This window comes from Lissotriton helveticus, chromosome 9 (assembly GCF_964261635.1).
Source record: "Lissotriton helveticus chromosome 9, aLisHel1.1, whole genome shotgun sequence".
NCBI classification, from domain to species: domain Eukaryota; kingdom Metazoa; phylum Chordata; class Amphibia; order Caudata; family Salamandridae; genus Lissotriton; species Lissotriton helveticus.
The window spans coordinates 952,430,473-952,457,087 of NC_136070.1; the positions used below are offsets into that span (position 1 = coordinate 952,430,473).

A 26,615-nucleotide genomic window follows, 5' to 3' on the forward strand; every position below is an offset into this window, starting at 1 on the left:
TTGTTTACAGATGCCGAAAGGTCAGCTAAGTACGGGCATCTCAGAGGTCTAGCAATTTATGTAGCAGTCACTAGTTTTGTCAGGATAGAAGAAATTGGTCCTTCTTCAGAAGCTAATCTTGCAATTAAGTTGGCCCTAGCACCCCAAGGATCAGAGAAAGCCAACAGTGACTGCATTCTTATCAATGCTTATATCCACCCTAAAGGGAAAAAAAGCAGTAAAGGAATTATACAACTTCTTGGAAGAATGCATTATGGGAAGATCAACAACCAATATTGTGCTTACAGGGGATTTCAACCTCAACCTCATGGGTACGCCACAAGAAGAGGCAATTTTAGCTCAAAATTCATCTTAGGACCTTCCACCGCAAGAGAAACTTCAAACAATCAAACAAACAAAATTGGGAGCACAGACACTCGAAGAACTGGAACATTTCAATATCAGAGCCCTAAATGGTAGATTTGTGGGAGATAGTCCGCCAGCCCCAACTTATCATTCTACAAGGACAAACAGTATATTAGATTATACCTTTATTTCATTACCTCTTTTTCACTATACAACCTCGTTCCGGATAGGGGAAAAAACTGACAGGGACCATTGCCCTCAGGAAATTGCCTTGGATATTGCGAGACCTACACTCGAGCGAGCAAATGCTCCAAAAGAGACTATCCATACTGTTAATTTAAAATAAAATTAAGTACTCGGTAGCGATGGGTGAAATTTTAATAGGAAGGGCACAACAACACTTTATGGAGCGCACTGGACCAAATGAAGTCACAAAATGGGAACAATTCACAACCACCATGTCGAACTATGCAACACAGCCCAAAGCATCTGCAAAGATCAGCAAAATTGACAATCTATCCCGAGAGCACAGAGAAAGAATTAAGGAAGCAAAAAACATGATTTACCGTTTAATGAGGGAAATACAGTTGGACCCCAATGAAAAAGCAAAGCAAAACCATCTTCGGACACTGAAATCCAAATTAAAAAAGCTGAAATGGGAGGCAACAAAACAACGGAGGACAACTTGTGGGCAAAACTTCACTCAGACATTAAACAGAACGATGGGGCAAGGTTTTGGAAAACCATTAACTCACTAACATGTCCGGCAAACCTGGGGGTCTCATCTAACATTACAGAGGAAATATGGGCATTCTATCTTGGCAAGCACTTTAATCAAGACTCATTCAAAAACCAAGACTTATCTATATCAGATATCAGAATAGACCACAATGTTGATAATGCACAACAAACACAATTGTGCACAAACACTAAAGACAAATATGAATTAATTAATCCCTCAAAGCTACAACACAACATCAAATGCCAAATCAAAAAAGGCAGAAGTGAAGGAGCTCCGGGACCTAATGGGATCCCGCCAATCCTCTTCAAGCAAGATGTGGGTTACTGGGCAGCAGCTCTTGAACCCCTTTTTTTGGAAATCAGGTGCTCGAACATCTTGCCAGACTCCTGGAAGGGCTCTATTATTAACCCAATATTTGAAGCAGGGGACAGGGCTCTCCCCCAAAACTACCGACTAGTGGCCCTAATTGACAATGAGGCGAAGTACTTCGCAGGTTTACTGCTGGAGGAACTGCAGGTATGGGCTGCAAAGAAATCCCTGATACCGGTTTATCAGACAGGCTTTGTTAAAACAGTGGGCACGACGACTAATATCCTAACTATGGCCTACTAATAGACAAGACAGAGACGAAAAAACTGCCCCTACATCTCTGCTACATAGATTATAAAGCGGCTTTTGACAACATTAACCGGAATCTTCTGTGGTCAAAATTAAAAAGCTGGGGGATCTCAAAACCGCTGTTGGACTTGCTAATAAACCTGCACACGGAGACCTGGATACGGATAAAGGTGGGGGACGGCTCACTGCTGTCTAGGCTCATACCGACAAACAATGGCCTTAAGCAGGTCTGTGTCTTGGCCCCAACACTGTTTAATCTGTTTTTGGGAGACTTGTGCCAATTTTGACTAACTGCAATTCACATGCTCCTAAACTAGGAGGGCTCAACCTACCATGCCTCTTATATGCGGACGACATTGTTCTAATAAGCCACACTAAAGTAGGGCTTCAAAACCTCCCGAACACCACACAGAGTTATTCCGAGGCAAATGATCTAAAAGTAAATCTCGAGAAAACTCAAACTATGACCATCAGCAAAAGAAAAAGAAAAATGTTCACGTGGTTCTGGAATAAATCTCGCATTAAAGACACGCCAATATATAAATATTTAGGCGTGAAGATTGACAAGGGCGGTCGATTCAGTGTACAAAGGTCTAGCATTAAAGGCAAAGTGATTGCTTTGGCAATGGCTTTAAAAACCTTGAATAATAAGCTATCTGGTCCATCATTAACACCTTTGGTACAAGCTATTCAAGCCAAATTACTGCCTACAATCACTTATGGAAGTGAGGTCCTACGAGGCAGAGATGCAACAATACTTGATAGTACAATCATAGCCGCATATAGAATTATCTTTAGCCTTCCTAAGCGGACCTCCCCACCACAGATTAGGCTGGAGTTTGGCACCCAACAACAGCTCCTGGCACGTCAGGGGGCTTATATCTGTGTATGGGACAAAGTGAGGAAATCTGCACACGGAACATTGAACGAATATCTGTAGAGGGAGATAGAGCAGTCTTCGACTTCGCCTGCAGCTAAATATCTAGCAAAAAGTCTTGTAAATACCGGGCTGGAACAGCTTTGGGCTTCCTCCCCAGACCACAAAACTTTCAACAAATTGGTAAAGAAATCTATCAAACACCAGTCGTGGGTACAAGATAAAACAGATTTCTCAAAAAGAACGCACGCTTGGATGATTTTGAACTCATATTCGGCAAAAGCTCCTCAGAACTATTTTGGTCTGGGCTATGCCAAAAATACCAAAATGTGCTCCTTAAGATACAGATTAGGGTTGCTGCCCTGCATTCAGCATCTCCCACACTGGTTAAAAAAGAAAGCAGGTTTGCCATGCCGGCTATGTGGTAACATGCAAGAAGATATGATTCACCTGCTATGCTCTTGCGAGAAAATGCAAGAGGAGAGGAAACTTCTCACCATTTTATTCGATTTGGGATACGTACACGAAGGAGTGCAGTACTTACCTGTTTCTCATCTCAGGACCCTCAACTGAGCTGCAGCCTTGTAAAATTTTTAAAGGCTGTGGAGAAAAAAATGCCAGGACTAGAATCTTGAACCGATCTGATCCTAACCTGTTTTATAATACAAACTATGCCTACTGTCCAAATACTGTGTGATAAATGAAAGGCTAATACGATTTTATAACTATGACGAACAGAACATCAATGTTCATACTATGATGGTTTTAAATATATGTGATTTTATATTGTGTTTTATCTTAATTCATATTTATCTTATCTGATTTTAGCACAGGTGCTACATTGCATGTTTTAACAACTGTACTAAAATCAGTAGCCCCTTAAATAAAAAATACATCTGAAAAAGGTTAAGACATTAACTGTAAATGAGGGTGCATCTGTGTACTTTGACTTTGGACACAAGCACAACATTCTATTTCGTACAGGAGGACCAGTGCTCAATTACATCACACACAGAACAGAAACAATGCTGGAAGGAACAAAGCATCTTTTTATCTGTCAGAACTAGTTTTACTCCAGCATCTGCAGTGTTCACATCTCTCCCTCATAAAATAGATACACTTAGGCAGCAGCGGTGCAAGTTTCCCTCCATCACAGAACATGTACAGCTTGAGCAGTGGTTGCAAAAATTCCCTCACAATAGCAACTTTGCCATCACTGGTGAGAGGCTGCTGTAGTTGTGAAGATTGAAAGGTTACTGACTGTCCTTGCCATTTTGTCACCATCTTCGCAGTCAAAGTTGTCCATGGGGACAACCTCTAAGGTGCGCAAGTATACAAAAAAGTAATGGATGGAATGCTTCAATTAATCTCAGCAACTGGTAATCATTTGGGCCGCATCCCAGTCATCGTTATTTTGCTCACCACGCCACGTCAGTTTGGACACAGCCAGTTAACCCTGCTCTAATGGGAATAGTCAAGCCTGCACTATGTGGCCAGGTCCTCCATGAGCCAGAATACAAGCAACTCAGGACAGGTTTCGCTCTAGTTAGGGCTCATCAGCCAGGAATAGCTTTGTTGCAATGACAGTGTGCATGGGACACATGTCTGGGCACACCTGCCCCACTTAGGGTGACACACTAAAGTATACAAAAAGGTAATAGATGGAATGCTTGATTTAATCTCGGCCACTGGTAATCACTTGGGCTGCATTCCAGTCCATCGGCATTTTGCACACCATGCTACCTCAATTTGGACCGAGCCATATTCAAATTAGTCTTGCCCCTGTGCCATTGAGAACAGTCCAACCCGAACTGCCACGGCCAGATCCTCCTTAAACCAGAACATAAGCCACCCAGGACCGTTTTTGCCCTAGTTAGGGCTCATCAGCCAGGTATAGCTTGGTTCCAGTGCGCAAGACATCTGTGGGCATCAGCAGGAGGAGGCCGAGGTTGCAGGGACTGCTGCATGATTGCTCCAGTATCATTTATGAAAAATGCTGCTTTTTTGGAATTGCAACTTCTTTTGCTGTATGTTCTGGGGATGCAGTGCTGTGACTTTGAAAAGGCAGAGACCGGGGTCTTCTGTTCCTTACAAGCCTCCATCCTTGCATTCACAGCTGCTCACAAAGATGAGTAAAATGAATCCAGCCTAAAGAATTGGGATGTGATGGTATGAATCCTTGTGACCAATCTCTTCGCGAGCTGCCAAATGGATACATTCAGGTCACAGCAAGGATTTGGTCAGGTTGTATTGCAGACTCAGTCAGTGCGCTCACTGCACCTGTCATTTTGGATCTGAACTTCCATCCATGCAGATAATGGGTGCGCATCTATCCTAACCCTAAACTGCTGTTAGCAGTACCCGTGCTTCACGCGCAGCTAATGTGTACAATCACAGATCGAATTGGGGTTTGCTCTGCTAATGCCTATGCTGTGGTCTGTGGAGAGACCTGTCTATGTGCATCTAGTTTACACAGAACACTAATCCAATAAAGGTCAGCAATCCCATAGAAATTATTTGAAAGTCCTTTTCCTGCAACTATGATAACAGAGAAAAACATTTATTTTAAGTAAACATATGAAAGTGAAATAGGCCTTACAGTACCTGCCTGCTCCTCTGTGGGGTGCTAAACACCACCCTCTTGCTGTCCATCGACCAGCAGTTCAGGGGCAGAGATGCTGAGTAGATGCCTGCAAAACCTGTCAACAGGAAAATGAGCAGCATTAGGCTTGCACCTTGTGTTCTGCTTCCTCGTGATGATGAACAGCTTCCACTCATCATAAAATTATATCGTGAGCGGATTTGACCTCTGGCACCAATGAAATGCATTAATTTTATCCCCAAATATGAACTTATAATTTTCTTAAAATGCAATAATTTGTCTTCAAATATCACTTAAAAAAATAAAAATAAAATATTTTTCCCAGACATCAGCTTGCCATTTTCTTAAAATACACGTTTTCCTCTGAAATGCCATTGTTACTGTTTCAGAGGACACGAATATCAGATTGTAAGTTTCATTCAGCAATCACATTTACAAATACCCTACAACTATATACACTGGCTCACGTGCTCATTAGTCACAAGCCGGGAATGCACACAACAAAGGGCCCTATTATGAATTTGAGAAATTTCATGATTGGGGGGTAGGGTAGGGAGACATCCATGCGGATTGGGTGATGCTCGTTGTATTGTGCACTTAAAAATGCTGACTTCATGATAATGATATGCGGATAGAACGGGAGTAAAATATGTGAAATGCATTTCTGGTAAGAAATCTGTTGTAATGATGAATACACATGCTTACGACTGAATATAAAAGACAATAAAATATGTTTAAAAAAAATGAGGAGGGTGAATATTAACAAGATACATACCTCTGTTGACCCTCTTGTTTTAAATGTTGTACATGGGAGAGCGGGGATAAATAACCTGTATCCCCTAAAAATGTTAAAGTGGTCTGATATAAAGGCTGAATTTAAAATGTTTCATAAATGCAAAATATATTGCTACCCAATGTCTGCAATTCTCTCTGTATAACAGATAACTTTGCAAACTACAAAGAAATATGTCAAACAAGCTGCGTGCAAAAACAGAGGGTGGTGTAACAACACCGTCAGAGGTTAATTAAGAATTGGACAAAAAGAGAAAAAGACATTGAAGACTAAGAGGGACGAAGTAGAAAGCCTGAGACAGGTACATTGGGAAGACGGTTTGAAGGAAAATGTATTGGAAGGAAAAGAATAAAGGGCGACAGACATGGGAAATGGAAAGAATTAATGGCAAAGAGACAGAGATGGATGCGGATAGAGATATAAGCACGGATGACTTATGGGATCGCAGGACGAAGGAAATGAAATGGGAGAAAAAAGAAAGGAAAAAAATAGTGGTACCATAATGAGACTATTGAAAATAAATATTGTGTATTCAACAGAGGAGGAAGAGAAATAGAGATGATGCAGGAAGTAGAGGATGAGAAAGGGAGAGAGAAAACTTAAGATGTCACATGTAAAAGACAGGGGAGGGGAAAAGAAGGGAGCCACAGACAGAATGAATTGACAATAGTGGAGGAAACGTTACACAGAAGGAGTTTGAGAACCAGAAAAGTTTGTCATTGCCACAAACTGTTTTAAGAATTATAGGCACTTATGTGTCAACGCATGTCTCCCATACACGCACAATGGGCACAACCGTTTGATACATCAGGCATATAATGCTGCATAATCTTACCAGCTGTCGGCCGCCTGACCACGTCTAGCACAGTGGAGGTAGTCTTCACATGCCAGTCATACTGAAAGAAAGAAGAACAACGTTGACGGACGCCCATCCAACTCCACTGTCACCAGGGACTAGTAGGAACTGAGAGTCACTCAATTTCAAATAAGTGCCATGCATGAAGGACATCAGTCCTTGAGAGGTATAGTAACACTCGTAGACACAACCACCAGCCGTCTGCCATGGATAAGACAGTGATTGATTTAAGACACCTTAGGTATAATGTTATATTTTATTGCATTGTTAAGTTAGGTATAGTCGAGAGCCACTAATATAAATAACTGGATTCAAATCTAGAAATTCACTGTTATGACATAGCAAGAGCTGTAAACAAAAGTTGTTACCAGGAGCCGATGGTGCAGGTAAGAGCTGTGGGGCTGGGTGGAGGGAGGGGACTCAACAGACGTCAACGAGGGAAAATTAAATAAATATTTAACTTTTCCTCGTCGTCATCTTTGGAGTCATCCCCCATTCTGCCCCACCGTTGTGTGGTTCTATAGCTGTGTTAATGTATATTTAATATATGCTTTTCACTATTTTCATCGCGATCCCACAGACGCGGAAGCAACGAGACACACCGGGGAAGCTTGCCGTAGGAGTAAAAAGCCACACGCAACGACTACCTGGTGTGGGGGGAAAAGGAACAAGATATATCGGCTCCCTATAAATCAGGTGCGGTGCTGAACACCATAGAATAACAATCTGTCTTAAGAGAAGAGATAAAAGAGTCAAGTAGAAGACACCTGATCAGGAGGGACCCATCGAAATTCTGTTGGTTATTGTATGACAGGGTACCACGTCAAATCGTGCTACGGTTCCCCACGATATCAACTAAACCACGTTGGTTTTGGTTACATAGAGACTATTCCAGGGATGAGCAGAACCTGAACAAGATCCTCACCGATGTGCGATTGCACAGGTTACACAATGGATATGGAGAATTAATTATTGTCCTGAAGAAGGTGGCTAATATCAGCAAAAGCCTCCGAAACACGTCGACGCTTTACATATTTGTTAAATTTGGAGTGGTCAACAAGTGAAAGGGTAGAGGGAAGGAGCATAAATGAATTGCGGCGGAGCAAGGGTGACTTATGTGGACTAAAGTGAAAAGAGGTGACAAGTGAAGTCAATGGGGAAATATATACAGGACATATGTAAGTGACACAAATTTACAAGGTACAAGAATCCTGTCCTATCTATGCAATTGTTCACATGAATACTGGACCAAATGATAATTTTAATAGTCAAGGTCAAGGAGACTCTATTTAATGTCACTTAGGGCCCCTCGGTTAAAAACCTCCCAGTAATTCACTGTTAACTATCTATATTTCTATATACAATACATGGTAGCCTTGTGGTAAATAAATAAATAATACCCTATTTTTGACTAGGCATATAGCATAACAGATAGCTCAATAAATAAGAGTCAAGATTCGAGGTAGTAGGAGTTTCTGCAGGTTTATTACAGCATAAGGACAGGATCAGGACAACCTGCATAGGAACAGAATGGCAGGGCTAGAGTGGCCCGGCAGCTGCCGGGGCTGGGTCTGGGATGAGCGCGCTAACTTTTCATAACAAAACACGAGCATTTATACATAGCGCAAACACATAGCATTACATTGCAGTAGGCGTAGCAGTGGGTGGAGCAGAAGGCGTGACGCGTAGCAGTCGCGAAAGATAACAGTAAAAGTGGGTGTAACTGGGCGTATACATAGACATGTGGTGCAAACGTAACAGAATATGTCATGAATGGGCGGAATCATTGGAGGGGGCTACCTAGGGAGCCGGGACCTCTAACCTGGTGGTGCGCGTAAACTGGCAATGACGTATTACTAGGAGAAGCTGGGGGCTATGAACTCTGTGCTAGGAGCAGAGACTAAAGTCTGGAGGGTCGGAGCGACATGTACCTAAACCCTATCTAGTATCTGATGTTTAGGGAACATGTTGATATAAACTAGAAGTCATGAGGGGAAAGGCTAACTTGATTCTAAGACTGGACCATGCATTATTCTACATGTAGTGCGTGATGAAGAATATTAAATGACCAGTAAATACAGTATTTCTCTAACGTGGAGACGTGAAGGCTAGACAATGACGGAAACTATTGATGCAGTTCAGTAGCTTAGGAATGCAGAGAAGGAGGACTGAACTGATAACTGGAATCATAACATACTCTTGGCAGACTCAGAGGCAGAGCCAGGCTGCACCGGGCACTGCGAGGCAGGAAGTAAGTGAAGGGTCGAGGATACAGGTGGGGGCTGTATCGCTCCTCAGCCAGACTTCAGGAGACAGGAGCTGAATCTGTGGTCCGGGCCCTTCTGAGGCCTAGAAACGGGGACTTTATAATGGAATAACGTGCACACTGAGAAACGTGGCAACGTAGCTTTACATAGGCCTGATATTCGTAGTATTCACGAGAACTGGAAACTGGCATACTAGAGGTGGACACAACTGTAATTGCGTCTTGAATCGGACATGGGGAATACATATGCATATTGGTCATGCACACATAACATATGATGGATGACACGTGGTGACACAGAACATGGCAAAATTTACTTTTCCACATTCCCTCCTTGTCACTACGTTTCCATCAGGAAACATCAATATTCATGATACCATCTATCATTTCATACAGTACCATTTGCTCGTCTCGAATTGTCTTGGAACGGGATTTAGAACGGGGCTTGGGACTAGGAATACAAGAGGTAGCACAAATGCTGCAAATCGCAGGGCCACATTGTATACAGAGGCAGCAGCTAAATATGATCGCTACTGCTATACTTAGAAAGGACAGGACTTTCCATCCCCATGCGGAAATTATATTCCAGAACCAACCGGACCATGTCCAGGCGCCTGGATCTTGGTGTAACAGATGGGCAATTTTATGAAGTCTGGTTATAGCTGAATAAACAGATGGCGCGTTATTTGGAATGAAAATGCAACAACTAGATCCGAGAACTCTACAGGCCCCGCCCCTATCGGCCAGTATGACGTCAAGGACGAGACGATTCTGTAAAACGACAATTCTCATAAAGGATTGCTCTTCAGTTAAGTTACCTAGAGCGGAGGCAGTCTCATCTACTACTGCTTCAAGGGTTCTTGTTAACCTACGGATTAGCTTACTATTTACAACTGTACCTAGATAAGGGAAAACACCTTTATCTATATCAATGAATTGCTCTGCGGCAGTTTCAGTATAATCGACAATCGGGAGATTTCTCTTGTGTCTAGTGTGTACTAGATGTGTGTTTCTATGATAGTCAGGTGGGGCTAGAAAAACAGGTGGCAGTAGGAAAGCAATGTAACAGGTTCCCTCCCAATCGAGGGGCAGACGAACATATGCGGTTTGACCACAAACAAAATATGAATGACGTGAAGCTTTGAAAATAGATTTCCCACTGTCACTATACTGGATAACAGTAGTACATTCACTATGTCCTACGTGTACAGAACCATAACTACGGACACATAATTCGCCTTTGACTGGTAGTACTGAAATAGCAGGTGAGTCTGGAGTAGTATCAGACTGAACATTCAGGACCATGAAATTCGACGAATAATTACCTAAATTATATACTTCATTTTCTAGATCTAACCCGGTTCTGTGGGGGAGACCTTGCTTGTCTGGGAAACATGTACTGTTAAGAAAAGACATATCTGTTGAGGATGACGTTAGCGTGGACCATGCTCCACACGAACCATTATGTGAGAATGGATAAGGAAAAAGTGGCAGAACTCCCTTCGGTGTCTGGAAAGGGGGGAGTCGACCACACACCCAACAATTAGTGGCATTGCTGGTCTGGTGTGAGTAATGTAACATACGGATAAATGTGTTGTTACGCATAGCGAGGCGGTAAGAATATTCGTGAGGAGGCAGATCACTAAACGTGTGCTCTACTGTAACATTAGCAGACTTATTTACATGAGGAACTGGAAAATACAGGAAAAATGCGTAGCTGGTGCAGGAAATCATTATGCTGAGAAACAATATGAAACTTAGAAAAACGATACATTGAATTGAACTTTGACTGACTCTCTCACTATGGGGGTCTATTTTATACATGTCAGAAACAGTCTAACCGTTTCACCTAGGGGAGGACTTATACAATCAAACTGACTGACTTATTTTACTAGACCTGAGCTTTAACTTATACTCCTGCTGCGGAGTTTTCTCTAACAGGGAAGGGGTTGTAACAATGTCTTTTGCGGGACAGTCCTTAAGAGCAATGTCTTGGCAGTCTTTAAAATCCTGGGACTCCTTGGAAATGTTTTTAGAAACGGGTTTCAATCCATTGAAAAGTTTTACATGAGAAAGGTGGACCCACCCCTTCCTGCCTTCCAGCTTGACGGCAGTACGGGTGGTCAAGAGGACCTGACGTGGCTCCTTCCAACGAGGTTCCAGCGGACTTGATCTGTCGAAATTCCGGACCATCACAAGGGAACCTGGAACGATTTCATGCGGTGCCACCTCGGTATTGTCTGGAAATGCGGCAGCAACCTGTGAACGACATGAGTTGAGGGCAGACATCAAGGAAGCTAGGTAATCTGTCAGCATATTACATGAAACATCGGTAATACTTCGGGGTCTAGGAGTACCCCACATATTAGGGGGACGGCCGAATACGACCTCATACGGGGACAGACCTGATCTAGAATGTGCGACCATGCGCATATAAAACAAAGCGACTGGCAGAGCTACTAGCCAGTCCACACCTTTTTCTTTACAGACTTTTGCAATGCGGATTTTCAGGGTCTGATTATGTCTCTCGACTAGACCGGCTGCTTCGGGATGGCGTACACAATGGAACTTCCACTGGTACCCTAACAACAGGGAAACATGCTTCATGAGTTCGGATGAGAATGGCTGACCGTTATCAGAATATACGACTCTAGGGAGTCCATATCTAGGGAAGAATTCACGAACCAACTGCTTGGCAGTGGTCGCGGCTGTGTAATCTGGGACTGGATATGCTTCTGTCCACCTGGACAAAGCGCATACAACTACAAGGACATACTTGAAACCTCGACATCGCTCCATCTGAATATAATCCATCTGGAGGACCTCAAAAGGGTGGTCAGGGGGCTGGAAACCACCTTGTTCCACCGGGACACTTTTACCTGGATTGAACTGACAACATATCATACAGGTACGGACTTTCTGTTTGGCTGCAGCTCGTAAATGCTTGTTGAACCAAATGTTCTGGATACTGTCTAACATAGCTTTTTCTCCTAAATGTGCTGGACTATGTGCGGTATTAATAATGACTTGAACCATAGAGTCGGGGAGAAACCATGTGGCTCTACCCTTCGTTAACCATCCTTGATCTGTCTGGACCCCTCCTTGTTCGGACCATTTCTTGATTTCATCGGGAGTAGCATGTAACTGGATATCTATGACCTCTTGAGTAGGGTCCTTAATTGTCATGCATGTAGTCGGATCTGGAGTGTGTGTCTGATTAACTGGAATGTCTAGAGTCTGTGCTGTAAGCTTGGCTGTGCGGTCTGCTAGATCGTTACCTTGAGAAATAATGTCAGTAACTTTCGTATGTGCTTTACATTTCATGATAGCAATGGATGTCGGTAAATGTATGGCATCTAACAGAGCTTGGATAAGGAGACCATGCTGAATCTTGGTTCCATGAGAAGTCATAAAACCTCTCTCCTGCCAGAGCACTCCGAAGTCGTGTACAACTCCGAATGCGTAACGTGAATCTGTGTAAACATTAACTTTCAGGTTCTTGGCGTGTATGCAGGCTTGTGTCAGAGCGACTAGCTCTGCTGCTTGAGCGGACAGGGTATCAATACGGTGTGTTTCAATAACTTCGGTGTCAGTAGTCACGGCATACGCGGCGACTAGTTCTCCTGTACTAGTTCTCATACATGAACCATCCACATAAAGTGTCAGGTCAGGATCTGGTAACGGAATGTCTGTCAGGTCTTGTCTTGGCTTTGTCGTAATGTTAACTACTTCCACACAGTCATGTGGGTCAGGGTTCAAACTGACTGATGGTAACAGTGTAGCAGGATTCAGAACGTTGCAGCGTCTAATTTCTATGTGTGGCTGGAACAGTGTCAATTCATAACCTGTTAAACGTGCAATTGTCAAGTGCTGAGTTTGTGTTCGGTTCAAAAGAACTTCTACTGAATGTGGGACTTGTACTGTCAAGGAGTGTCCTAAAACTATGGAATCACTTTGTCTGATAGCTAGTGCTGTGGCTGCAACTGACTTGAGGCATGCAGGCAACGCCTGGGCGACTGGATCTAGTGTGCTCGAAAAATAAGCACAGGGCTTGTATTGTCCTGCTTGATCTTGTGTAAGAACAGATAATGCTGTACCTTCACGTTCAGTAACGAAAAGTGTAAAAGGCTTACTATAGTTCGGTGTAGCTAGAACTGGAGCTTGGCATAGGGCTTTCTTTAACTCGTTGAAACTAAGTGTATGTTCAGATGTCCAAGGGAGGACAGTCGATACGGCTGCCTCCTGTGTCGTTAACTGTATCAGTGGCTTGGCTAGAAATGCATACTGGGGAATCCATTGTCTACAATAAGAAGTAAGGCCGATAAAGGCACGTACCTCCTTCTGGGTTCTGGGCTGGGGAAGACTCGCTATTAACTGGATGAATGTGGAAAAGTAAATTTTGCCATGTTCTGTGTCACCACGTGTCATCCATCATATGTTATGTGTGCATGACCAATATGCATATGTATTCCCCATGTCCGATTCAAGACGCAATTACAGTTGTGTCCACCTCTAGTATGCCAGTTTCCAGTTCTCGTGAATACTACGAATATCAGGCCTATGTAAAGCTACGTTGCCACGTTTCTCAGTGTGCACGTTATTCCATTATAAAGTCCCCGTTTCTAGGCCTCAGAAGGGCCCGGACCACAGATTCAGCTCCTGTCTCCTGAAGTCTGGCTGAGGAGCGATACAGCCCCCACCTGTATCCTCGACCCTTCACTTACTTCCTGCCTCGCAGTGCCCGGTGCAGCCTGGCTCTGCCTCTGAGTCTGCCAAGAGTATGTTATGATTCCAGTTATCAGTTCAGTCCTCCTTCTCTGCATTCCTAAGCTACTGAACTGCATCAATAGTTTCCGTCATTGTCTAGCCTTCACGTCTCCACGTTAGAGAAATACTGTATTTACTGGTCATTTAATATTCTTCATCACGCACTACATGTAGAATAATGCATGGTCCAGTCTTAGAATCAAGTTAGCCTTTCCCCTCATGACTTCTAGTTTATATCAACATGTTCCCTAAACATCAGATACTAGATAGGGTTTAGGTACATGTCGCTCCGACCCTCCAGACTTTAGTCTCTGCTCCTAGCACAGAGTTCATAGCCCCCAGCTTCTCCTAGTAATACGTCATTGCCAGTTTACGCGCACCACCAGGTTAGAGGTCCCGGCTCCCTAGGTAGCCCCCTCCAATGATTCCGCCCATTCATGACATATTCTGTTACGTTTGCACCACATGTCTATGTATACGCCCAGTTACACCCACTTTTACTGTTATCTTTCGCGACTGCTACGCGTCACGCCTTCTGCTCCACCCACTGCTACGCCTACTGCAATGTAATGCTATGTGTTTGCGCTATGTATAAATGCTCGTGTTTTGTTATGAAAAGTTAGCGCGCTCATCCCAGACCCAGCCCCGGCAGCTGCCGGGCCACTCTAGCCCTGCCATTCTGTTCCTATGCAGGTTGTCCTGATCCTGTCCTTATGCTGTAATAAACCTGCAGAAACTCCTACTACCTCGAATCTTGACTCTTATTTATTGAGCTATCTGTTATGCTATATGCCTAGTCAAAAATAGGGTATTATTTATTTATTTACCACAGCCTGCAACCCATGTATACAATTTCCTTATTACGGGGGTCTTCTGACTTTTCGTGCCACATGTAATAATGAAATGCCATAGCTGTTCAATTGTACTAAATGATGCAGTTCAGTTCTGATGTCATAATGCCTCCGGCCAGAGCCAGTAGCTCAGGTGCAAGGCCGGACACGGAGCATAACTGCAGCTGCAGTTTAAGTAAGGCATGAAAATGAAAACTGGCTTTTCATTTTTAATGGTCGGTTTTTCTAAAACAAATACGGATGATCAGAAAGTAGGTTTTTTTGCCACATGTTTATTTTTTCATTCTTTATGTAAATAGAGGAAATATAGAATTTCTTTGCTTGTTCCCACACATTATGAGCTACAGCGTTTTCTTAGAATCTAACTTGGAATAAACTGATTCTAATATCATCATCATCATCAACATCTTTATTTCGGCATCATTTGCCTTAAAAGATAAAACACAACAATTATACAGATAAAACAATTAGTTACATCATGGACAATTAATCAGAGATCTTAAAGACAGCAGCATGATTCCTTAATGCATAGCAACATACAGGGAGCTGTAATTAGTCCACAGAGACCATAAAAATGTTAAAATAGTATTTACATGTTGATAATGTTTAAAATTTAGACAATTATTCTGCAATCCTGGATAGTAAACGTCTTCTCTTCTGCCAGAAGGTTTCCAGGTATTTGGCTATCGTGAACACTATCATGCCAGAAAGGTCCGTTTTGAGAACCCTATATGCCTGCAGGCAGTGGGTAAAGCCCAGGTTTTTACAGGCCGGAACAATCCAGTGCTTTCTAGCCTGCGCATAAGTTCGACAGAAGAACAATATGTGCAACTCAGTTTCCTGCTCATAATTACACCCGGGGCAGTGACTCAGGGAGGACTCAGTCCACTTGCTAGTGAAGGATCGGATTGGTAGGCTTCCGTACCTCCACTGTAGGTACAGTTTCCTGGTATTAGTTGGAAATATAACATATAGGATTCCCTCCAGCTTATAAGTATCCTTAGTCTTTAGGAAGGAGTCAGTCAGGGTACCAGACTGTATGCCCTGTCTATGTGCCACAATTTTGCTTTCGTGATACAATGAAAGCAACTGCTTCCGAGAAACCGTGGAACAAGCAGTCGCAGGATCAAACCACAGGTTGGCTAGTCCCAAACGCACAAACTCGTTTTTTATGTGCTGAAACCAGGAGATATTCCCTACAATCGAGTAGTTCAAAATTTCCTGCAGCTCAGACCTATAGTTTGCCAGCTCTGGTGTGGTCCATACTCTACACCAGAAGATTAAGGACCTAACACCCAAATCTTCATCAAGTGGCCTTAATTCCAAATCAAGCCTCATCGGTAACAGGGGGGTGCTAGGGGGGGAGAGATAAAAGCTGCCTGATGAATTTATTCTCCGTTGCCACCATCTCACGTTTACACATATGGCCCCAGAGTTCACTACCATACATAACCGCTCCCCTGGCCTGCGCTCTATATATCTCTAATGGGGGACCGATTGCCTTGATAGTAGATTTATTTTTATTTATAAGGCTAATAACTCCTCCCGCCAGTTGGGCCAGTTTAAGTTGTGATTTTGGTTGATGGTGTCCCCAAGACATATTCTCATTTAGAGTCACCCCAAGGTATTCAAAGGTTCTAACCCTCTCCAGCCTATTTGCACCGATGCATGGGTTAAGACGTGTTTTTGATGGGGGATTAAAGATCATATATTTGGTCTTGAGAGTATTAATCTCTAGGCCATGGTTTTCACAGAATACCTCGAAACCCTTAAGGACTCGTTGGATCCCCATAGGTGACTTAGACAGCAGCAGGGTGTCGTCTGCGAACATAATCGCCGGCACCCTGCTTCCGGCAATTCTAGGGGCATCACCATCCTCTACCCCATTTAAATGGGCGATTACCCAGTTGACATAGAGGCAAAACAGGGTCGGTGCCAACACACAACCCTGTCTTACCCCCCTGTTAACGGGGAATCTATTAGATAGAGATTCTAATATCTATTTGCAACAAATAACTAACCCTGGGCGGAGTTGCAATACATGGAGCTATGCCAAGTGCAAAAAAAATCCGTCGCACTACGCAGAGCTCCACAAGCAGTGGAATACGGTAGAAAAATGCAGTTCCCGCTGATTGCACAGTGCCAGATGCTTGTCTGCACTGTACAATAATTGCGAACAGCACCATGCACGGCCCAAGATTACCTTTTCTGCCGCCCGAGTAGATTTTTACTCGAGTGGCAGCTTTCTCAATGCAAACGGGCAGTTTCTCAATGCAAGTGGTCGCGAGCATATACGCGACCACTCGCAATGGGAAACCTGACCCCTCCCCCCACGTTGAGAAATATCGCCAGGAGATTTATTTCCCGCACTCGCCAACTTGATGTTGGCGATCGCGAGCGATGAAAAATCTCACCGGGAGGTGGATTTTCCTCACTCCCGCTTGCCAACTTGCTGTTGGTAAACACGAGCGAGAAAAAACTCCGCTCTGCTGCGCAAAGATGAGTTTTTCAGAATTCCGTGAGCTCCGCATAACGCAGAGTGTGGCAAACTCTGCGAGCGGAGCGGAGTTCACCACCCAGGGTTATAAATAAGTAAATGCTTTTTGGTGTGTTCATTTTGCATTACAGATTCTACTTTTACCCTTCATGTTGCAAACATCTTATCTCTTTCTTATGAAAGAGCAAGAGACCAAAGATTTAAGAGGTTTGTTGGAAGGATAATGATGTGACCATGTATTATATGGAGTAAAGTACACCCATTCTTACATTATAATGCTATTGTAAGTCACCTTGGAGTTCCATGATTATATAAAGGAACTCAGCCTTCAGACTCATTCCGCTCTATGGTCTTGGACCTCCTCTGTGACTTTCAATAGCCTTAGAATATAGGCCAGAGGGTACTTTGTCCCATATACTTTTATTGAATTAACTTTATTAGTTATACCAATGTTTTTATGATATCTGAAGGGCAAAATAAAGAAGAACTACCCAGAAAATACAGAAATTAGTGCACTTGTAGCAGTACTAGTACTATTAGTAGTAATAGGGGAAATAGGAGCAGTAGTGTAGTAAAGTTAATAGTACAGTAACAGTAGAAGTAGTTAGAACAGTAGTAGTATCAGATGTAGAGCGGTAGAGGTAGTAATAGTAATTGTAGAGTACTAATAGGGGATGTTGTAGTAGTAGAAGTGGTAGGACTAGTACAGGAGTAGGAATAGTAGAGAAGTAGTAGTAATATACTATTATTAATGACCCAGTAAATCCTGGGCGGCTTCTTGGCAGCAAAATACAAAGACAGCGCTGATGCTCCTGACAAAGCAGAGGAAAGGATATTAGTAGGGAAGGAAAACAACAATTTTTTTTCCTGCATATCCCAAGGTGATGAATTGAACTGAGATAAGATGGGTGCAGGAGTATAAAAAATCTGCCTGCACTTTTGAAGGAACTCCTTCTCAACCTGGCTTGGAGTCTTGAGACCAAGGGTATAGATTTACCCTTCAGATGTATGAAAGAATAGCGACTCGCAAATCGGTCGAAAAGTGGTTAGCAAATGGAAAAATGACCTTTCGTGATGTACAACAGTAATTCGCAAACCAAAAATATCAAAGCAACAGCTTTGTGAGTCTGTATTATTGGCGACAGAAAATAGCGAGTCACAAAAAGATATACCAAATTGCGAATCTTAAGCAGTAAGTTAGAGGCAGTCGCAAATAGCGAAAAGTCGATAAATGACCTGTTTGCACATGCAATTTATCACCAATTCATACCAGGTGGTAACTGGGTGCAAACTATAAAATCAGATCCAGAATGCATCAGGACTGTCCACAATGGCTGCCCTGTATGTGATAGTAAGGAGGCTGCGCATACTGGCAGCTCAGCAGAGGAGAAGGTGGAGACAAGACAGGATTTTTAGAGTCAGGCTGACCGTTATTGACCAAACAGAGGAAGGATTCTATGACAAACACAGGCTACGTAACACTGTCATTTTGAAGTTAACAGCCCTTTTAAAGCCACACCTAGAAAGCAGTACTCTGCGCAGCAATTCTATCCCCACCCCACGAATGTCCAGGTCCTGTGCTTGTTACACCTATCTATTAGCTAGTGGCAGTTAGCAGGATGAAGTAGCTGTTGCAGGTGGGGTGTCGCAAAGTGCGCTTTTGCGTTTATTCTGCTCACTCCTCAATGCCATTCTTCTCTACATCCAGTGCTACATATGCATGCCTAGGAATTATGAGAAAATGCATAATACCAAATTGCAATTTTACAGGATTGCCAAATTTCCCCAGGACATAGCGCGTATAGATGGGACACATGTTGCTATATGTCCTCCATCCCATTTTGAATACCTTTTTAGGAACAGGAAAAATACTAATTCCCTTAATATACAAAGGGCTTGCAATGCCCACAACATAAGGCCTGACACATTATCACGATTTCCAGGGAGCAACCATGACTCCTTCATATTTAGGCACAGTGACTGCAAAGTGGACAGATTGATGATGGATCCTTACTACTTACTGACAATGAATGTAAATGCTGATATGTAAGTGCCCAGTCTTCACAAAATGTATGTTGTCTCACACTAATTATGCATTTCAGGTGACTGTGTGTATGTCCTACGTACCTGGATTCTCACACCACCCTAAATGAAAAGCAATAAAACACTGCACATCATCGCACCAGGACTGTGATAGGCATTTGGAATACTCAAATCATGTTTCACTGCCTTCATAAAAATTGGGGTGCCTTACAATGTCTACTAGAACTTGCATGTAAGATTGTAGCAACGTGTGCCATCCTACACCATATTGCTTGCAGGAGAGGCCAGCACATTGCAGTATCCGAATCTGATTCAGAGGAGGAAATCCTGGCCTACAGAGCAGAAGAGGGGAGGGGAGAAGTCGCAGAGACTACATTACTTCTCAGGATAAGACATTTTCAAATCAACAAAAATGTAACAAAATGGCACCCCACTTGATTGATTGCTCAAAGTAAAGACACCTTTAATGTTGGGTGTCCCAAAACAATTAACAAACAATCTGTCATTGTCATGAATGTTCACAACATGAAGTCATCATGTACGTTGGTTACCACACCAACAACAAACACACAAACAAATACAGGCCCTCCCTGATCAGTGCCCCTTAATTCTTTTTGTGACTGCGTCCATGATGGGATGTGCTACCATTTAGAGGTGCAGATGGGCAGATGTTACTGAGTCACAGCACATGTGCATCTGTGGTAGAGATTCTGCTGATGCTGAACAACTCCTCCCGATCACGATGCTCAGCACCACAACCCCACTTGCAATTTGTGCTGTTTGGATTGCTTCCACTGCAGCGGTTGTCTGACCAAGGCCCTTCAATACATCCCCACTGAAGTGGCCCGTTTTAACCTGTATCGTCATAGTACACTTTGATAAGATAGTGGTGGATTATGCAAGCCTTCCAATTGACCTCTTCAAGGCATTCATGTGCCCAGCACTGATCCTCTCTCGGCGCCTTGGAGAGCTAATGTCCTCTGGACATTTGTGTGCATAGTGTCGCAAGGGCACTTGATAGAATGTCCATTTTTATGTGATTGTCTGCCAACTGATTGCCACCGTGTTGAAACCCACAGTAATTGAATGCTGCATGTTCTCCAATTTCCTATTGACAATTTTGATTTGTTTGTGCTGCAGGTGGTAAACTTGCAGCATTGACGCCTCAAGCCCACCATATACTGATTGTTGTTCTGCAGTCACCTGAGACCCAGAAGCCTGTGAAGTGTTACGGCACCTACGTACACGCAGAGTGGTACACTGCTTTAGGGACCTGACGACTGGCTGCAGGATTGGAGAGGGCGGCTGTATGGCATCCCCATCTTCAACTGATGACTGTGGGGAGAAAGACACTCTGCTGGAGTGGCCACGATGTGTTGTGGGCTGAATCTCCAATGCTACTGCTTCCTCATCCACATTTGTGCCTGTTCTTCTCCCTAATCAATTGAGCATTCCATATCTTCCTCAGGTGTATCTACCTGGGTAATAGAATCACTATTCATTTTGTTAATTGAGAACCATAATTCTCTTGAGTTGTACAAATTAATAAATGTCTGACACTGACTACACTGTGTCTGTCTTTGATGACAAGTCCCATAATGCACCATGAGGGCTTGCTATGGTATAATCCTATACTGATATGTCTGATTTAGTTTCTTTTACATGCAGGTAGAGACCAGGATTACGTTTAGAAATGTTACAATTACTAAAGTTTTACACTTTGCAATGGTACAGGTGTAGACATGTCCAGGTTGCCAAAACCAACGACTGCCTCTGGCTCCAGGGTGGTCTCCACCATTGCCTCTAGTGTGGTGGGTGTGGGTGCAGTTGCGGGTTAACCTCCTGTGGCATGGGACTCGCTCAGGCATGATGCATCTCTTTCTTTAGTGCGAGAAAGGTCATACCAACTGTTCTGTATCTCATCTACAGCGCGCTGTGCCACAGCATTTATTTTCTGCCACATCTCCTTCCATATCTTACGCTTCTGTTTCTCAAGGCTTGACTTGAAGAGTTGGAAAAAGTCAAGTATAAAGATTTTGAAGAGCGCTTATTTATTTTTTCTTTGGATTTACGACCTGGTACTGTAAAAAAGAAAAATAATTAGCAAAAATGTTGTTTCCTTTTCGGACTTGGGGCCATATGTATCATTCCAAATTGCGATCGCAAACGGCGAAATTCACAGAATTTCGGCGTATGCGATCGCAATTGGGCTTAGTGGTATGTCATAAAGAAAAACTGCCTTGCAAAATACGGAATCGCTAAATTTGTGATTCCCTATTTTGCAATTGCATTTAAGGAATCGCAAATTGCGATTCCTTAAATGCAATGTATAAGGCACAGAAAAAGTGCAATTTGGCCTTAAGGAATCGCAAATTACCACCAACTTGAAGTTGGTGGTAATTTGCAATTTCTTTGAAAAATGCACTTTTTGGCATTTTTCAAAGTGCCAGGTGGTGCACATACATGCCCTTAGGGCAGGTATGTGTGCCACATGTGCACATATGCACAATTCAGGGGTGCAACAGGGTGTCCTTTTGACACCCTGGCACCCTTGAAATTGCATTCTCAATTTGCGATTCTCTAATTGAGAATCTCAAATTGAGAGTGTCTTTCCATTCATTCCTATACGAATGAATGGGGAGGTATTTCTTAATTTCAAATCCTACATACATAGGGCCATATGTATGAACACATTTTCCCATAGAGACAGAATGGGTAAAACCCTTTGATACATCTGACCCATAGCGTTTTGCGATTCTCAAATAGCGATTCTCAAAAAAAAATCGCTATTTGAGAATTGCAAAAGAACATTGTGATACATAGGGCCCTTAAACTTCACCTCAGGAACATATCCTTTGCTTTAGGAACTATTTAAATGCCATCATTTATTGCTCAAAAGAGTACTCCAACTTGGGATGGGTTTAATTTTCTGTACGTTTATTTTTTAATTCCTGGCAAGTCACATAAGTATATTGTTATTGGACTTAGAAACCAACCTTTCAGGAAAAAAGTTAAAGTAGAGGAAAATTATTTCCTTTGTTCTGAACAAATGTATTTTTTTAATGGAGTGTTTACTGGAGAGAAACTACATCATAACAGAGTGTATATAGTCAAGAACGTTCAGACAGCACCAAGGTTACTGGGGAGAGTCTTCTTGTGTAAACTTTACATTCACTACAATGTCTTAAGGAATCAGTGTATTTCTGTTTCCTCAGGTGGCCAACCATTATTTAATGCAACACTGAACAACTGGCTGCTGTATCTCTTCCCAGTCCCCTTTTCCTTGGTGGGCCTGCTTTACTCACGTTTAACATATGGTGGGAGTCTCAGAGTTAGGCAGAGTGAAATATTCTACTGCAGTCCACTATACTCCTGCAATCGAGCTCAGTATGTATTTGAATTTGCGACAGTCAATGATTTCATCTGCATTCCCCAATAGGTTTAATTTCCCAACTCACTGGTGTAATTACAGGCTTAACTATTCACTGCATATAGATACATAATTTATGAAATATACATCATTCTAGCTTTTTAGCCTCAATTCTGAGGTTGCCGTTACCTCTCTCCTCAGTAGCCTCCCCGATGATATACCCATTGTTTGCCAGAGGAGGAATTCTCTTCCCCATATAATTTATGACCCCAGGATATCTAGAAGTGGCTTTTCCTGATCTTGAGTTGTATTTAGGGGCTTATAACCATTGATTTCCTCGACTAAACACTTTTAGTGTTGTAGAAAATTGATTATCCTTCTTTCTAATTCAAGTGAATCGTTATCATCCACTTTCGTTTCACTTTGCTCTGCCTTTTGTGGGAGCAGAGGAGCCTCGCCCACTTGAATTACCCCCAAAGCCCCAGAGATGGAAAAAAAATGGTAATTCATTACCATTTTATTTTACATTCCCAGGCCCGAACAGAGCGTCAGGACAGGGTCACACATATGGTCTGCAGAAATATGATCAGAACACCTACATCCTGATATAACTCCACTAGCAACACTTGTGGGCCCGAACCAGCTTCAAAACCAGCCACGTCATTTAAAGAGCCATGACAACAAACATTTTTTTCTATCTGGCTTAACAGGTCACTATTTCTGGTAAACCTGCCGCCAGGACTCCATCAGACTGAACACATAGAGGTGTATAAAAAGACAAAACAATGGCAACAGACCTTTTCTGTCTATGCATCCAGGATCTGGAACAACATGCCTGTATCCATCAGGATCGCCCCAAGCCTGCTTCGATTTAGGAAAGGGCTGGAGATGCACCTGTTTAAAGAGAACTACATCTAGATGCAGCAACAGTGCAACTCTACACCTGGAAACCAGTAACCTCTCCAATCACCCATTGACTGAATTCTTGCATTTGATCTTGTCCTCTGGCTAGGTTCATGTTACACACATAACACATACATACATACATATATACATACGGACAACATACATAAAGTGATCTTCTTAAAGGGAGACGTTAGCAAACAGAGCCATATCTAGAGGATATTGATTAAAAAAAACTTTTAGTAGCCATCTTGCTGCAAGGGCTTGCTTAACAGATTTGAATGGCTCACTACAGAGGGTTTCTCCAATTTTCCAATTACATAGGGTTTTAAATGACTGGAGGATACAATGTCATGCATTCATGGGAAAAGTACAATAAATCGTACACAAAGAGAGTAACTTTCACCCCCTTTCCTTCAGCCATTGTTCTTCATATTTTTGTCATGCTTTACCATTGCTTGGAGGAGCTGTCCATAAAGGACAAAACATTATATTGATGGGTACATTGTTCCATTTGTATCTCACTAGGTTTTGGGGATGGGGCATAAGTATTTCTATGTAAGACTAGAGCCAGCACATGACATTGGATATATATTTTGTTATGACATTTTAATTGCTGTTTTGGCCTTTTTTTGTTTAGGAATTGCTTACTGTTTGGATGACAGGGCCCCTCATACAGATACTATGATATGCACATTTATTTGTTTTACTTTGCTGAGATTATAAACATATGTATGATCTACAGCTCTTTTTAATCACAAAGTAAATACGTGAGGCACATACTCTTTCATAAATATGCAACTAAAATACTGGCCATTACCTAAAAGTCTATAATTTACAATATTTTGCTTTGTACAGCCTTTAAGTTAACTCCTGACAATGCAACTTTCCACTTCTAACCTCTTTTCATAATACCCTTCTTCGAGGGTATAGCATAAGTCTGCTAGGGAAGTCTGTTCAGGAAAGATACCCTACTCCAAGCATCAATATTGGTTTTATCCAAGGTGGTGCTTCATTATAGGATTTTCTTTCTTGCACAGCTGTGGTAACGCACACAATATTGCCCAACTAATACTAAATATTACCTCCATCAAAAAGCCAGACATATTGTCTTTTCCAATGCTTGTTAAGTATGGGGCAGATTTCCATGCAGGTCACGGCACTGCATGAATTTGAGAAGTAAGGTAACTACATTCTCAAACAGAGGAGGGGCACACCTGAGTCTTCAAACGGTGTATCAACGGCCTGCGTGATTTCATGTAACATTTGTACATTATTTCAGACATAATCAGACATTTGTACACCTTGTAGGTAATGAAAAGATATCTTCTAAAGCATTAGGCATCTGGATCAGATCATTAACTTATGTCAGAAGCTACTTCAAACAGATTTTTAACATTCAAATGAATCTGGTCTCTGTTAAGTGTTTTTTTCATAGGTTATGTTTTGTGATAACATAATAATGTGAAAGCAGTAAATGATTTTGTCTTTTTCATGTCAGGGCAAACTAAAGGGTGCTGTATTGTTTAATCTTAAATTTAATACCAGGTTCTATGATGTCTTGGGAATAAGCACATGGTTTGATAAAAGCTGCATAGCACCGCTCAGCACATTCTCTTGCATTTAGGAATTAATTATGTTAAGGCTTGAGGCCACTGATTTTTTGGTTCCTCTTACCTTTTCCTCTTAACCTAAGATTGAGATTGTTTATGAGGTGCTGTGTTATAGAGGGTGCTGGTCTGTGAAACATACTGATTTGGTGTTCTAATATGCAACAGGAAGAATGGTTGTGAGTAATATTGAGGTTTCTACAGACTAAGGAGTCCACAGTGTGACCTTGACTATGCCATCTACCATCTTTGATTTGGAGGATGATCCTATGTTCCCTTTCCCAGTTAAAAAATATTTTGAGATGTCACTTTGCTGTGGAACCATCATTTTTCCAGGAGAAGAGGAGGATTTGAGCCAATGGGAACTGGGAGGATTAGCGTGAGCCTCTGTAGAAGGTTATCTGCAAGAGAAGTCACATCATCTTGGATATTTGATTTCCGACCTCCATTGTAATAGGGTATTTGTATCGTCATTGGGAGTATGACCATTTGTCAATATTTAATTAACCTGGAATGTGTTACTAAGTTGCCTGGGATAAAGATTACTTACATTTTTGGAAAGAACCAAGAAATTACCTATTCTAAAGTCATCTCCTGATGATTAAGGCTGCAGTGTAGGATAAAAAAGAAAGATGTGGCAATATTTGAATACATTACTCCGGTGCATATTTGCTCTTCAGATCAGTACTATGCATAATGGCATCTTCATATATGTGCTGTCACTACATTTGTAAATCTACTATGTTTAGAAATGTTAAGGCTTTATAGGAATTACAAACACAATAAATATATTTGTGTGTGGTATCTTGGGCTGGATCTACAGATGTGATTACATGGGTGCTTATCTCCTGGATTTCAAGTAGATTTTTACCTACCAAACGAAGCTTTACACATTGCCAGTGAGGCCCAGAGGCTTTCCCTTCCAGGTACACAATGCGTCTTCTGTCAGGGCTCATTCTTGGGGAACAAACTGCTTCTGTATCCAGGGAGACCAGCTCTGCAATGACACCCAGAATAAAGCAATGAGTCCTTGACTGCAGACATCAAAACACAAAAAGAGATTAAATGAAGAACACCCACACAAACTACGAGCAGGCAACAGTTGCATGCAGTGCCTTCGGGTGATTTGATGATCCTTATGAACGATTCATTATTTACACATAATCATTTTTACGCATTTTGATAATATATTTATTGAACCTCTGATTTCAAACAATATAAAGGTGATCACAAGTTGAAAAAAAGGAAAAAGTCTACCATGCTGAACAGTGCAACAAAACATTTCCCTTGACCATTAAGAGCATTCAGTTTCCTAACCTACACATGCAAACAATTTTGCTAAGAAAAAGAGGTGCTTTCTGGGCAAAACTATGGGACATATCACAGGAATCAACATACCACTTCATAGGCGCACAAGGGAGCATTCTTTCACGTGCATCATGATGCACTGCACGGTGGAATAAACATGGCAATCC

General features: G+C 42.3%; 1 protein-coding gene across 1 annotated transcript in view; it reads right to left on the minus strand.

Moving 5' to 3' along the window:
* The window catches only part of LOC144783326 (acylamino-acid-releasing enzyme-like), a 352,393-nt gene that overhangs the window by 143,433 nt on the left and 182,345 nt on the right, over positions 1–26,615 (minus strand). Inside the window, exons 10-12 of the mRNA XM_078662358.1 lie at positions 26,016–26,137; positions 6,813–6,873; positions 5,187–5,281 (exon numbers count right to left, since the gene is read on the minus strand). Coding sequence (XP_078518484.1) covers positions 5,187–5,281; positions 6,813–6,873; positions 26,016–26,137 — 278 coding nt within the window. The remainder of the gene's footprint in view (positions 1–5,186; positions 5,282–6,812; positions 6,874–26,015; positions 26,138–26,615) is intronic.